Source organism: Notothenia coriiceps, unplaced genomic scaffold (genome assembly GCF_000735185.1).
Source record: "Notothenia coriiceps isolate Sejong01 unplaced genomic scaffold, NC01 NC01_scaffold00000339, whole genome shotgun sequence".
NCBI lineage: Eukaryota > Metazoa > Chordata > Actinopteri > Perciformes > Nototheniidae > Notothenia > Notothenia coriiceps.
In genome coordinates, this window is record NW_011333040.1 from 2,393,875 (window position 1) to 2,408,537 (window position 14,663).

General features: G+C 44.6%; 1 protein-coding gene across 1 annotated transcript in view; it reads left to right on the forward strand.

The window, feature by feature from the left end:
- The window catches only part of LOC104950072 (reelin), a 93,087-nt gene that overhangs the window by 71,755 nt on the left and 6,669 nt on the right, over window positions 1–14,663 (forward strand). The window contains exons 23-57 of the mRNA XM_010776528.1: window positions 147–333; window positions 1,044–1,249; window positions 1,389–1,560; window positions 1,658–1,864; window positions 1,994–2,229; window positions 2,389–2,546; window positions 2,648–2,855; window positions 2,967–3,043; window positions 3,517–3,675; window positions 3,797–3,991; window positions 4,999–5,272; window positions 5,383–5,523; window positions 5,616–5,793; window positions 5,905–5,989; window positions 6,093–6,275; window positions 6,359–6,527; window positions 6,645–6,750; window positions 6,872–7,098; window positions 7,252–7,475; window positions 7,647–7,797; window positions 7,921–8,179; window positions 8,342–8,591; window positions 8,843–9,011; window positions 9,155–9,295; window positions 9,583–9,760; window positions 10,898–11,091; window positions 11,353–11,603; window positions 11,705–11,859; window positions 11,967–12,181; window positions 12,377–12,554; window positions 13,220–13,395; window positions 13,479–13,585; window positions 13,677–13,919; window positions 14,017–14,192; window positions 14,298–14,371. Coding sequence (XP_010774830.1) covers window positions 147–333; window positions 1,044–1,249; window positions 1,389–1,560; window positions 1,658–1,864; window positions 1,994–2,229; window positions 2,389–2,546; window positions 2,648–2,855; window positions 2,967–3,043; window positions 3,517–3,675; window positions 3,797–3,991; window positions 4,999–5,272; window positions 5,383–5,523; window positions 5,616–5,793; window positions 5,905–5,989; window positions 6,093–6,275; window positions 6,359–6,527; window positions 6,645–6,750; window positions 6,872–7,098; window positions 7,252–7,475; window positions 7,647–7,797; window positions 7,921–8,179; window positions 8,342–8,591; window positions 8,843–9,011; window positions 9,155–9,295; window positions 9,583–9,760; window positions 10,898–11,091; window positions 11,353–11,603; window positions 11,705–11,859; window positions 11,967–12,181; window positions 12,377–12,554; window positions 13,220–13,395; window positions 13,479–13,585; window positions 13,677–13,919; window positions 14,017–14,192; window positions 14,298–14,371 — 6,309 coding nt within the window. The remainder of the gene's footprint in view (window positions 1–146; window positions 334–1,043; window positions 1,250–1,388; window positions 1,561–1,657; window positions 1,865–1,993; window positions 2,230–2,388; window positions 2,547–2,647; window positions 2,856–2,966; window positions 3,044–3,516; window positions 3,676–3,796; window positions 3,992–4,998; window positions 5,273–5,382; window positions 5,524–5,615; window positions 5,794–5,904; window positions 5,990–6,092; window positions 6,276–6,358; window positions 6,528–6,644; window positions 6,751–6,871; window positions 7,099–7,251; window positions 7,476–7,646; window positions 7,798–7,920; window positions 8,180–8,341; window positions 8,592–8,842; window positions 9,012–9,154; window positions 9,296–9,582; window positions 9,761–10,897; window positions 11,092–11,352; window positions 11,604–11,704; window positions 11,860–11,966; window positions 12,182–12,376; window positions 12,555–13,219; window positions 13,396–13,478; window positions 13,586–13,676; window positions 13,920–14,016; window positions 14,193–14,297; window positions 14,372–14,663) is intronic.

Below are 14,663 nucleotides of genomic sequence, written 5' to 3' on the forward strand. Positions count from 1 at the left end.
ACACACACACACACACACACACACACACACACACACACACACACACACACACACACACACACACACACACACACACTCTTATCTTTTGATACATGTTTGTGGGATAGATAAAGGATAGGAGGTTCAGCCACTGTCTTCTCTTGTAGGTGTGATGATGGTTTCTCTGGAACAGACTGCCAGCCCTCCTCCCTCCTCTCCTCCAGTGTACTCTCTGACTTTGAGTCCCAGGATGCAATGCTGGCCACATGGCAGGAGGTGATTGGTGGGGAGGTGGTCACCCCTGACATGGGCTGTGGGGTGGTCTCATCTGGATCGTCCCTGTACTTCAGCAAGGTAAAACAACTATAAATCTGTTGAATGTCATGTTTTTTTGTCCTTTGCCTTTCTGTTAGTTGTTATGGCTGAAGTCAACAGATTGAAGTAAAGTTTGTCAGTATGCAGATTAACAAGTGAAAATGTTTTGGGTCAACATCCAGATCCACATGCATATCAAAGACTTTGAAAAGCAATTTCTTAACATTGCAAAACAATGTTAAGAAATTGCTTTTTAAAGTCTTTGATATGCATGCATGTGTAAACTATAGCACTTACTTAAAAATAAATCAGGGCCATAAATCCTATAATTATCCAAATGTGTTTTGGTGCAAACCCAGATCCAGATTACAAAGGTTAAAACATTTTGTGTTATTAAGATAAATACTTTGTTATTGTGCAAACTTGGCAGAGCAACAGAATGCAATCTTTAACTACTGTCTTGTTTTTTTCCTGTTAAATACTGCTGACCTTTGACCTCTGTATAAACTCCAACCAGAAAACAACTTTTTTTTCCTTATGTTATTGTAGTGTGCTTTTATTACATGTACAGCACTTTGGCTCGACCACAAATCGTTTTTAAATGTGCTTTATAAATAAAACTTGATTTGATTTGATTTGACCAATGGATATAAACGATAACGCACCTAAAAGTATGTTGTCAAGCTTATACATGTTGTTGACTGTCGCTCCCTCAATATGCATGTACGTAACATTCCTGTTGTTGTCAGGCCGGGCTGAGGCAGCTGCTGAGCTGGGACCTGGACACTGAATGGGCGGAGTTCGTGCAGTTCTACCTGCGGGTGGGTGGAGACTGGTCGGAGTGTAACCAGGCCGACAGCCGGGAGGAAGGAGTGCTGCTGCAGTACAGCAACGATGGAGGCATCAGCTGGGGCCTCATCGCTGAGATGTACTTCACTGACTTCACTAAGCCTCGGTGAGAGATCCCGCGTTGAAGAAGACATTTATATTTCTCATCTTTACCAATCAAGAGATCTGCTTTTACTGTTTTTGTATTCAGTATGGGAAAAGAGTATTGAATGATATACATAACCTGCCTCTTCTTTCGTTCCTAGCTTTGTCCACTATGAGCTTCCCTTGGCCTCTAAGACCCCCTCCACAAGGTTTCGCTGGTGGCAGCCTCTTCACTCTGGGGACGGTTATGACCAGTGGGCTATTGATGATGTGATCATTTTATCAGAGAGGGAGAAACACATCATCCCCATGGCCAATCCAACTCTACCACAGGTCAGGAATCTCTAAAGTATATCCACTTATCATATGAAGAATATTGCTTTTACCATGTTGAAACAAAACACTAAAATTAATGTTTCTGTCTCTATAGAACTTTTACGAAAAGCCAGCATTCGACTACCCTCTGAACCAGATGAGTGTGTGGCTGATGCTGGGTAATGAAGGCATGGTTAGGGAGAGCAACGACAGCTTCTGTGCCTCAACGCCCTCTGCCATGGTGTTTGGACGCTCCGATGGGGACAGGGTGGCCGTCACCAGAGACCTTGCCCTGCGCCCTGGATATACCCTTCAGTTTAAGGTAGACTTATGGAACGAGTTAAAACTAGAAAGTCAGCAAGTATTTTAAAGATGTCCCTTTAAATACAATCAGGCAAACTTATTCAGAATAAGCTGACCTTTATTTTCTGTCCGCTCTTTCCCCTACAAGTTGAACATAGGCTGTGAGTCAGACTTTAGCGCGTCTGCTCCAGTCATGCTGCAGTACTCTCATGATGCCGGCCGTACCTGGGCGCTGGTGATAGAGGGATGTTACCCAGGAACCCCTGGGGCAGGCATCTGTGAGGGGAGCGGCCGTGAGCTGAGAGAGCCCACAGTCTACAACACTGGAGACTACGAACAGTGGAGCAGGGTTACTGTGGTCGTACCACGCAATGTTGCTGCCAGGTAGCTATGGTAACAGGCATGCAATTCAATGTGCAAAGATGTAACTGTGATTTTATTCATTTTCTTTAGACGTGGAATATGCAGTTATAGCAGAGATGGTATAAAAAGAAATGCCTGCTGTTTCTCATTCCCTAATTCGCTTCCACTCATTTTTCCCAGTAAAACCAGGTTTCGTTGGTTCCAGGAGAGCAGCATGTACAGAGATGCCCCTCCTTTCGCCCTGGATGGGGTCTACATCTCTGAGCCATGTCCAAACCACTGTGGGGGGCATGGTGATTGCATCTCTGGAGTCTGCTTCTGTGATATGGGATACACAGGTACAAAACTGAGGAAGAAAAGGCAAAATAATAAAGCACTAAACAATAACAAATATGTTCCTGATGTGTTATACCTTGTGATTCCCTCCTTCCCCCCACAGTGGAGCAGGATAGTTGTGTCCCAGCTGTAGCCAGTCCCACAGAGCTGACAGAGGGCTTTGAGGGGAAGCTGAGCCCACTCTGGCAGAGTCTAAGTGGGGGACAGATCGGAGGCGGCTGTGGCACCATTGGAGAGGGCAAAGCTCTTTACTTCAGTAGCCCTGGGAGGAGGGAAGCGCGTACAGTGCCTCTAGACACAACTAACACACGGTGAGTCAAACACACACCTGTAAGCTTTTGATGTGTAAGCACAGCAAACCAGTTGAATTGGTGGTCTGTTTAGTGTGGAATTGAAATGTTGTTGTTGCTGTTTACACACAGGTTGGTGCAATTCTACATCCGAATTGGCAGCAAGAGTTTGGGTCCCACTTGCACCCGGCCTCGCTCCCGAAACGAAGGTAGTTATCACACCCTGTGTTGAGGCCCTCTGCTGCATTCATGTGGCTGTTCTTAACAGTGCAGTCTGAAGCGAGCAGCTACAAATCTGATCTGTTCACCTCTGGCTTGTCTCCATCTGTTTCTTCACTAGTCCATCTTTGATCCATCCTGTGATCCAGCCAAGACTGTGTGGTGGTTTTTCTAATGGAGAATCAAAGTCTACTGTTGTCGGTTCTATTTTGTTCACCAGTCAGCAGATTGTGGATCTCTAGCCCGCAGCAGTGCTGAAGGCTCAGTCTGATCGTTCCTGCAATGTCAGATAAAACACTGCCAGCCTCCTAAACAGCTTATCTGTAATAATCAGGGCTTCTGGTTATTTGATTTGTAATGCACTATATTGTATTGTTTCATGTACTTAATTGACTTAGTTCTGCATTTATGACAATGATTTCCCATCTTAAATATATATCCATTCTGTGTTCTGTGATTCAAGGTGTCATTATCCAGTTCTCTACCAACAATGGTGTCCAGTGGCAGTTTGTCAGGGAGCTTGACTTCAGTTCCTTCCTGGAGCCGCAAGTGGTGACCATCGAGCTGCCATCTGCAGCCAAAACTTCCTACACAGTATTTCGGTGGTGGCAGCCACAGCAAGGTAAGTCCAGTATTAATATGCATAACACTACAGAAAAGCACTGAAGAAATGCAATATTTCTTTGATATTAAAGCACAATTTTGGTTTTTCCATTTGTATTTATTTCTTTCCATCCTTGTAGGAAAACACTCGGCCCAGTGGGCTTTAGACGATGTCTTTGTTGGTATGAACGACAGCTCAAGAACAGGTTTCCATGACAAGTTTGACGGCACGACGCCTCTGAGGCACAACTGGTACCGCATTCAGGGAGGGGAGGTGACTGTGGACTGTTTGTCTCTGGACACGGCACTTACTTTCAACTCCGAGGCCATTGATAGTGAGTGACACAAACACATTACCATACAATACCAACAACATTTCAAGTATTTGACTACAGGGATATCAGTTGAATTTCTTAGACTTGCTTATAAATGTCTGCATGCAAAGTGAAGAAGTGACTTCCTCAATGGACACTGTTAATTGGCCACTGAGTAAGACACTTAACACCAAGCTGCTTCAGTAAAGCTTCATTTTGTAATGAGTGAATTACAGTGTGAATGTATTGTAGGGAATGTGAAGCAGGATGTTGCTGCAAATCAGCTGGACAGTTGCACGATGAGTTATAAATAAAACATACAAAACATCCATGCATAAGCGCATCTAGTTAACCAACACATATATGCACATACTCAACAAACCACATAGATGGCTGTACATTGACATCTCAGTGTTACCCACACAAAAAGCAGAAATGGAATCACCCGTTCACTGTGGCACCGTGGGTCCTGCATTATTAATGAGAGCAAACCTGAATGAAAATCCTGCCAGATATTTATGCTTGCATCAGGCTTTGAGCAGATTTACTTTGCACAAGAATTGCATTACAACAGGGGCCATTAATTAAGACTGCAAAGCAAAATCAATTCGGCAACACATCTATAAATATAAAGCTCCGGTGTCCCTGTGTAAACACATAAAGCACTTATTGACTTCAAGGAGATTCTCATTTGCGCTGTAAAACAAGCACGGACAGATTTTCAAGGCTTTATTTGCAATTGGACTTTGTGTTTTGGTTGTAAAGTTGTGTTTAATATGGCATAGAAAATTGGTAACATGCATTTTTTATGACCGATTTATCTCAAATACCTCAGATCCTATTTCAGCACAGTTAGGGATAAACAACGTATTTGGCTGAACCAAACTTTCTAATCCAAGCAGACATATAAAACCGAATTGTTTCAAGGCGCTGTCAAAAGTTAAAACATTGTAATATAGTGTGATTACTAGAATCAGGTTAACGTTAAAACCAAAAAATGTGACGTTGATTTGACATTGTGTCTGCAGAGAAACCAAGATATGCAGAGAGCTGGGACTTTGAGGTTTCAGGATCATCCTTCCTGCAGTTTGAGCTGAGTATGGGCTGCAGTAAGTCCACCTCCTTCTCTCATGGTGTGCGACTGGAGTACTCCACAGACTGCGGCCATCACTGGGCCCTCATCACCCCGGAGTGTGTGCCTCCCGCCATTGGCTGCGCTGGCTATACTCAGAGCTCCATCTATACCTCCACCCAGTACAAACACTGGAGAAGGATCACCGTCTATCTGCCCAGTGCCGCCAAGTATGTGTTTTTTTACTTAATTAACCATAAATAGTAAAACAAAAATGGGTTTATCGTCGAAGGTGAAGGTGCAGACGCTTTTCTTTACGAAATTCTTCTGAATGCTTTAGTTCCCCCAGAACTCGTTTCCGTTGGATCCAAACCCATTTCACCCCAGGAGCAGAAGGATGGGCTTTAGATAACTTGTTACTCGCCCCTGGCTGCCCCTGGATGTGCTCTGGACATGGTCTCTGTGACAATGGACGCTGCATGTAAGTAAAACATGTTTTTATGCACAGCTTTAGTCATTTTAACAGTTATATTCTGCCTAGATGTTACCTAACCTTGCCCCATGTTCACACAGTTGTGACAAGGGTTATGGAGGTGCCCACTGTGTGCCTTTGGCCCCCCTGCCATCTGTACTGAGAGAGGACTTTAATGAGAACCTGCAGCAGGAGACGTGGCCCGAGGTGTACGGAGCAGAGAGGGGAACCCTGAGCGGAGAGCCTCTCAAATCTGGCACTGCCCTTATCTTCAAAGGGGTATGGGTCCTAAACAGCATGTAGAAGAAACATACAGAGAAATAATAATGTTGTTAAATGACCTTGACATTTTATCTGATAAACAATGCAATCCTTTCTGTCTGTTTGCAGGATGGTCTGCGAATGATAGTGTCACGAGATCTAGACTGCGCCAACACTCTCTACATCCAGTTCTCCTTTAAATTCATCACTAAAGGTAACATGTATGACTTGTTTCTTCTTTGTTAAACTGTATTTTTGATATTTATGATATTGTTTCTTCTCAGGATGTTGTCATAACAGTTGTGGGCTTTTTCTAGGTGTCCCGGAGCGCTCCCATTCAATACTCCTGCAGTACTCTGTGAACGGAGGAATCAGCTGGCTGATGCTCGACGAGTTTTACTTCCCAGCTACAACTGACACTCTGTTCCTCCACCTGCCGCTGCCAGCCAGCGCTCAGACCAACGCCACACGCTTCAGACTCTGGCAGCCTTACAACAGCGGTGAGTGGACGCAATCTGCATTAGCTTTTTTTTATCATCCTAGAAACAGTGTGCAACAATCTCCCCAATTGTATCCCCTTCAGGTAAGAAGGAGGAGGTTTGGGTCATAGATGATCTCATCATTGACGGCAGCTCGTTACACAACCCTCCGGTGGTGATCGACAGCTTTGAGGACGGCCCCAATGAATCCAACTGGCTGTTCTTCCCCGGGGGAAACACTGGCCTCTACTGCCCCTACCAGAAGACTGGAATGTAAGAAAAACAGTTCTGAATGATGACAATGACGGTGTCATCATCTATTAAGTCAAAGGTGATAAAACTTGCAAAACGATGTTGATACTTTTGATCAATCTTTGTGTTTGTGTGAAGGGAGGAGGATGAGTCAGCCATGGTGTTTGTCTCCAGCGAGCTTGGAGAGCACTCCATCACCACCAGGGACATTGACGTGAACGAGAACACTATCATCCAGTTTGAGGTAAACAAGCCCAGCCTTGATGGCTTCTTCTCCAAAGCATCAATAATAACACTTACTCATTCAAAACATAAATCATGGCTTGCCACCTTCCCTGATGTGGTGTATGTTTATGACTCCCCAGATTAATGTGGGCTGCACAGCTGACAGCTCCTCCTCTAACCCGGTGCGTCTGGAGTTCTCACGGGACTTTGGTGCCACCTGGCACCTTTTGGTGCCCCTGTGTGCCGGAGGGTCCCAGCCCTCCTCACTGTGCTCCACAGAGCTCCACCCTGCCAGCCTCTATTTCCCTGGAACAACACAGGGCTGGAGGAGGGAGGTCATTCACTTTGGCAAGCTTCGCCTCTGCGGGTAAGGACACATGAATACATCCTGTACAGATGCATAAATGTACACAAGGGAAAACCTTCTCCAATTGTATAATATGCTTTCAAGACAATATTTGTTCATATTATCAGTTTATCCTTTTCTCTTTCTAATCCCTGCATGTTGTCCTCTCTTCAGGTCTGTGAGGTTCCGTTGGTATCAGGGTTTCTTTTCAACTGGTTCTTCTCCTCCAACATGGGCGTTAGACAACATCTACATTGGCCCTCAGTGTCAGGACATGTGTAATGGTCACGGGGCTTGTGTGGGTGGCAGCCACTGTGTGTGTGACTCCGGCTTCTCTGGACCAGACTGCTCTGTGCCTGACACCCCCCACCCTGACTTCCTTAAGGAAGACTTTGAAGGTACACCAACTTACAGACACAAAATAAATCATTTAATAATTCATCAAATTGGTCCTATTTGTACTACAGTTATCTTGATGTGTTAATACGGCATATGGAGGATTTACTATTTTGTGCTTAATGTTTTGTTGCTTTCTATGTGTGTGTTTGTGTGTGTCCTTGTGTCTTTAGGTGGCGCTATAGATGCTGAGCGTTTCAGACTACTGAGCGGCGGTAAGCCATCCAGGAAGTGCGGTATCATGTCGAGCGGAAACCATCTCTTCTTCAGTGAAGACGGCCTGCGCATGTTGGTCACCAATGACATGGATCTGTCCAATGCCAGGTATAGCTACAGTCACACAAACAAACAACAGACCACACAAATAAACCATACAACAATGTTTCGTTGTAGTTTAAACTCCAGTCTATAGTGATAATATCATGTGTTAATGGCTGTACCCTGCAGGTTTGTTCAGTTCTTCCTGCGTCTTGGCTGTGGTAAGGCGGCTCCTGACCCTCGCTCTCAGCCAGTCCTGCTGCAGTTCTCTGTGGACGGGGGTCTTACTTGGGGCCTCCTGCAGGAATTCCTCTTCAGTAACAACAGCAATCAAGCTCGCCTGGTTGCCCTGGAGATCCCGCTGCGCGCCCGCACATCCTCCACTCGCCTCCGCTGGTGGCAGCCTTCTGAAAATGGACACTTTTTCAGCCCATGGGTCATTGACCAGGTACAGTAAGTGAGGATCCATCCAGTCATCCATCCTTCCATCAATCAATAAGTCATTTCCAGTGAAGCATCTAATCATCTTTGATGTTATCCATCTAAAAACCTTCATTTTTTTCGTCCCCCTTACAAATTGACCATACAACTTGTATCTTTTGTCCCAAAGGTGGTAGTAGGGGGCAGTGCCAGTGGCTGGGGACCTTTGGAGGATGATTTCTCCTCGATCGACGGGCGCTCATGGCTGCTCCACCCTGGAGGAACCCGGATGCCTGTCTGTGGCTCTGATGGGCCTGCTTTCGCATTCATAGAGAAGTCCAACACTCGCTATGCTGTAACCACTGACATCAGTTTGGGTCAAGACGCCTTCATCCAGTTTGACTTTTCCGCTTCCTGCTCTGTCACCAACTCCTGCTACTGTAAGCAATAAGAAACAGAACAATAATTATTTGTTTAAGTCAATTCTGAATAAGGCTGCAACTGAAGTATACATTCATTATTTATTCATCTGCAAAACATCTTCACAACTCATTAAATGTGTAATGAACATGTTAAAAAGGCCTGATATCCTATTTTTCATTTTTAGGCTGTCTTTATGATTGAATTTTTTAATTGCAGTTTCCTGAATATACATGAAATTGACAATTGTGTTTCTCTTCTTACTCCGCAGCCGTAGAGTTGGAGTACTCTCTGGATCTGGGTCTGACCTGGCAGCCTCTGGTCCGTGACTGTCTGCCTACGAGCCCCGACTGCACCTCCTACACCCTGCAAAGGCTGCTGGTCTCTGACACTTACAACAAGTGGGGCCGTGTTACCCTGCCTATCCCATCGTATGCCAGGTCAGCACTGCCCCGAACATGACTTGCATGCTTATGTCACAAGCATAAAGTGCCATGTCAGCAATTTAAATATTTGATACTGAACATTATTTATTTAAACTTAATCTGTGAGATGTATCCAACACTTGTATCTATGCCTTTAGGTCTCCAGCCACGAGGTTCCGGTGGTTCCAGCAGGCTCCCTTTGACAAGCAGCAGACCTGGGCGATGGATAATCTCTATATTGGAGATGGCTGCCCTGATATGTGCTCTGGACACGGACGCTGCCAACAGAGCTCCTGTGTGTAAGTAATGGCAACCTCACGCATGTATATATCTACTTCTCATTATGAGCTACAAGGGGTTCGAGTGAAATACACCTTTGTAATTCAAGTACATTCTTTTCTTAATCTCTGCATTACTTGGCGGTCATGTTGCTTATTTGAAGGTGGGATATTTTTTGACCTAATGATTTGGTCACATAAAGTTACTGAATCAAGGATCTAGATTTGTAAATAAATGTCATCATAACTTGATTGTGAGTTTTTATTTCTATTATAATATTTGTATCTGACTCCCCTCTCCTCCCCAGGTGTGACACAGAGTGGGGGGGAGAGTACTGCGATGAGCCCGTGGGTGCTCTGCCCTCACAGCTGAAGGACAGCTTCAGTCGAGCTCCCTCTCTCACCCACTGGCATGTTCTCACCGGAGGGAAACTCAGCACTGTGTGTGGAGCCGTGGCCTCTGGAGCTGCTCTGCACTTCAGTGGGGTAAATACACCTTTTTTTTATCAAAACATTTTCCATTATGAACTATTCCACAACCAGGGATTCGGTGGAAGAGAAATATGCAATGAATATGGAATAAAGTATTCAATAGCATTTACATAAATACCATACATAATATCTACGCAACAACCCACCTTTGAATCCATAGTATTTAGAGATTGAAAGAACCAAAACTTCAAAATCACAGACATTTGAGGATTGAATGGGACAAACAAATAATCCAGCGAGAGTTCAAAAGGACAGATATGTGAATGACCGTACTTTGAGTATATATTAAATAAAAGACCACAAAGTAAGTAGCTTTCTGCCCTTATGTCAGCTTAAGTTTTCCCAAGGCACTTAGAGTTGTAAATGGATAACTATTGACAGGCTGGTTTTCATGTGGATGGACACACTGCCAGAGAAACCTCTTAGGAGCAGCCTTGTAAAAGTCTTGCATGAAGCTTTATCAAGATAAATTACTGCTCTGTTTAACTCTTAAAGTTAAAATGTACCTCTGTCACTTTTATTATTCTGGTTAACACTAAGTAATGGATAATGAGAGCTAGCAGGGGCGGACTGGCCATTGGGACAAATCCCGATGGACCGGTACTGAAGTGGGCCGGTCGGACGATGTGGGCCGGTCGGATAAATCACTAGCACCCCTCCCCGTCGACAATTTACTAGCGGTAATAACTTGCGGTACCGAAGTGGGCCGGTCGAGAGTCCCGGGCTGATTTGTAGTCCCAGTCCGCCCCCTGCGAGCTAGTTTAGTGCAGTCAACTCGAGCAGCAATGATACATATACGCGTGGCCTTACCCCCTTATTTAACCAACCAAATACAATCTCGTTAATGCTGCTGCTGCCACTCTTCTGCCCAACCACCGCCCCAGCATCCACCTGTAGGCTTCAAGGGACAGTTATTTATTCATCACTCCTCTATGTTCTATGTAACCCATATTTACAGGGAGTGATGAGGCCGAAGCCTAGACGGCAAACTCAAACTATATGCTGCTGTTAAACGTTTTCTGACTGAACTGTTGTTTGTGATAAAAAGAATCTTTTGTGTTTGTTTCTAGAAGGATGGTACAGATTGATCTTGACTCATTACACTACATTTCTCTTTGTGTCTGTGCACAGAGTTGCAGCCGTCAGCTGGTGACAGTGGACCTGAACCTGACCAACGCTGAGTTCGTCCAGTTTTACTTCATGTACGGCTGCATGATCGCACCAAGCAACCGTAACCAGGGAGTGCTTCTGGAGTACAGTCTGAATGGAGGAATCAACTGGCACCTGCTGACAGAGATCTTCTATGATCTGTACACCAAGCCTGGGTAAGATTGTTTTTACCAATGACTCATGGGTATTTCCTCCTACATGCAACAGAGTTATCATTATTAGTCCTAATTAAAAAAAAGGACAATGCATAAAAAACATTAGTCTCAAAGAGAAAAGTGTGATTTGTGATAATTTTCATCTGCATATCCTCTGCAGGTAAACACACATATATCCACGGCTACTACATAACGGGAAAGGGCGCATTGTTTTTGATTTTGGACTTATGTGACTTTCTTCATGTTTTTGTTGTTGTTCAGGTTTGTGAATGTGCTGCTGCCCCCTGCTGCCCGTCAGGAAGGGGTGCGTGTGCGCTGGTGGCAGCCTCAGCATGAGGGAGCGGACCACAGTGACTGGGCTCTGGATAACGTCCTGATCGCAGGCTCAGACCCACGAGCGCAGATCTCTGATACTTTTGGAGGCGTGGCACTGCCCAACCATGAGAGAGCTGCTGCTGACGAGACCTCAGGGAGGACGGACCAGCCGGGGGAGCAGGAGGAGACTCCTATAGGTATTACTGAATCCATGCCTCAATGAAAGAATGTAAAGTTATGTCATATTGTTTTTATTATTTAAAGTGTTGTAACTTTTGAATTGTTTCTTTGTTCTCAGTGAGCGATCACTGGTTGTTCTCAGAGGATTGCTCAGTGCAGCGTTTCTGCAGCTCTCCAGATGGAGTGATGGTGTGTGGCAATGCTGATGGGAGAGAGGTGTATGCTGTCACGCATGATATTATTCCTGACAAGGGCTGGGTCATGCAGTTCAAGGTAACTTTATTTCACTTATGTGAGTTGCATGATTAGTGTATCAAATGTATCTTAAAGTGAAATATTGCTGTGATGTTTTTTTTGTTAATATCTGGGTTTTCATTTAGATTGCAGTTGGCTGTAGTGTGCAAGAGCGTCATGCAGACCGGCAGATTCATGTCCAGTACTCAGTGGACTTTGGAGTGACCTGGAAGTACTTGGTGCCCCAATGCCTTCCTGCGGACCCCCGCTGTGGAGGTCAGGTGTCCCAGCCGTCAGTCTTCTTCCCTGCTGAAGGCTGGAAGAGGGCGGTCTATCTGCTGCCTGACAGCCTGGCTGACACGTGAGTCATGCTACCTCATACCTTCACATGCTTCTGACAAAACATACAGTACTGCTTCATATTTAATTGTACCATCAACGCGTACTTTACCTTAATCATTGATGGATTTCATTATTGTCATTTTAATTATTAAAATATTTGTCTCATAAATGATGAAACAACCTTTGACTAACCTTAATCTTGTCTTTATTCCAGAGCGGTGCGGTTCCGGTTTTTCCAGCAGCACTCAGACATTAAGTGGGGTGTGGAGAACTTTTACATCGGGCCAGCGTGTGGCGTCCACTGTGGAGGGCATGGAGATTGTCTGGATCAGCGCTGCCTCTGTGACCCAGGATTCAGCGGACCAAACTGCTACGCCAGCACTGCTCTGAAGGTAGCAGCGTTCCCATGGAGATTGTTAAAAAGGCATTCAATTTATGAGTGTAACAATGAGGCCTTCACTTGTGGTACATCTTAGCCTGGAATTCATTTTTCAAAAGCTAAAAAGGGCTAAGACATGGGAAGAAGAATGTAGATTTTTTCTGAATAAAGTCATTGGTAACATAATTTCTTTTCAATTAACTTACCAAATTTCACATAGTTTTAGATAGTGAAGACATTTTATATATGTTTTTAAAAGTCTAAATGTCATACCTCAAAGGTGGGGTAGGTAATTTTGGAGAAACCGACTCGAGATACACTTTTTGGTAAGGTACGTTTATTTATATAGCACATTTTCAGACACAGACAATTCAAAGTGCTTTACATCAACATTAACACATAAGGAGAAGACAAAAGAAAGGAATGTATTAGATAAACATAGTGGAATAACAGATTCATAGAAAACATGCATAAAAGAGATACAGAATAGTTTAAAACCAATAAATGAAGACTCTATCCAAATTAAGTTTAAAAACAACAAAATTAAGACCTTCTCTGGTTGTCACACAGTTAAAAGAAAAAAAATGAATACTCTAATTATAAAACTAAAAGAGTAGTAGACTTTAGCTGTCTGAGATGTTCACTGATTCAGATACCTGTGTCATTGTTCTTTTTTAGGCCTCCCTGAAGGAGCGTTTTGACTGGGAGGGGTCTGCGGGCCCTCAGTGGCAGGTGCTGGAGGGCGGCAGACCCTGCACAGACTGCGGGGTGTTGGTGGAGGGGACAGCGCTGTACTTTGGAGGAGCTGATGCCAGACAGGCTGTCACTGCAGACCTGGACCTCCGCGGAGCAAAGTTAGTACTCAACCACAGCAAGACATCTTCTGATACATTGAGTGCTTCTCTAAGTGCATTTGGAACTGTGTTTTTGTGGATAGGTTTGTGGAGTACTGGGCCAGGATTGGAAGTGAAGATAACATGACCATGTGCCACCGTCCAACATGTCGTAAAGAGGGCGTGCTGCTGGACTACTCCACTGATGGAGGTGCACGAACAACTTCCATTCATTTTTCCTTTTTAATCGTAATCTGTTTATAATTTCATCCATTTTGAAACTGTACATATCTGGTCCTCAGGTGTGTCCTGGACACTGCTGCATGAGATGGACTATCTGAAGTACGTGTCGGTGAGGAGAGATTACATCGTCCTCCCGGAGCGATCTCTGACCAATGCTACTCGCCTTCGCTGGTGGCAACCATTTACCATTTCCTCTGGCCTTGCCACCCCCAGCCTGGAGAGAGCACAGTGGGCCATCGACAACATCTTAGTGGGGGGGTCAGACATCAACCCTCCCACCCTGCTTGACACCTTTGATGATGGTGAGTCTGTTTGTGTTGATACAATCAGCGATGCAAAGATCACCAGTCATAACAAGTTCATTTCATCTTCTCTTCCTTCGTCTTTGCCTTCCACCAGAGGGTGTTTCACATGAGGAGAGCTGGAGTTTTTACCCTAACGCTGTGCGCACAGCTGGCTTCTGTGGAAACCCCTCCTTCCACCTCTACTGGCCAAACAAGAACCAAGACAAGACACACAACATCCTGGCCACTAGAGAGCTAATAGTGCAGCCTGGATATGTTCTACAGTTTAAGGTACAGTGCTACAAGAGAGCCACACACCTGCTATATTAAAAGCTGCCTCCTGTCTTGTACATGGAGGCTTTGACCCTTTATTGTACATCTGTCTTGTTGTTGCAGATTGTTGTCGGATGTGAGGCAGACACCTGTGAGGACCATCATTCTGTCCTGCTGCAGTACAGGAAGGACGCAAGGTAAGCAAGGCAGGACGAGAATGTTATATAGGAAAACACTTTCAAACTGTGAAATGTGCTGTACCTTTCATGTCAGGTTTTCTTTTTATGTCATGGAGTATTTTTCCTTTGCGAATAGTTGACACCAAAACTTTTAAATGTTTTTCCATTTATTGTGAAAATAGATGGAGAAGAAGGAGAAGGTGGTGTCATGACAAAATCAATGTTAAATCTCAAGTCAATCACACGAGTCATTAGCCTGAATCTGCACCAGCTACTGACCATTTCAACTGACAGTTTTCAGTGCTCCCGC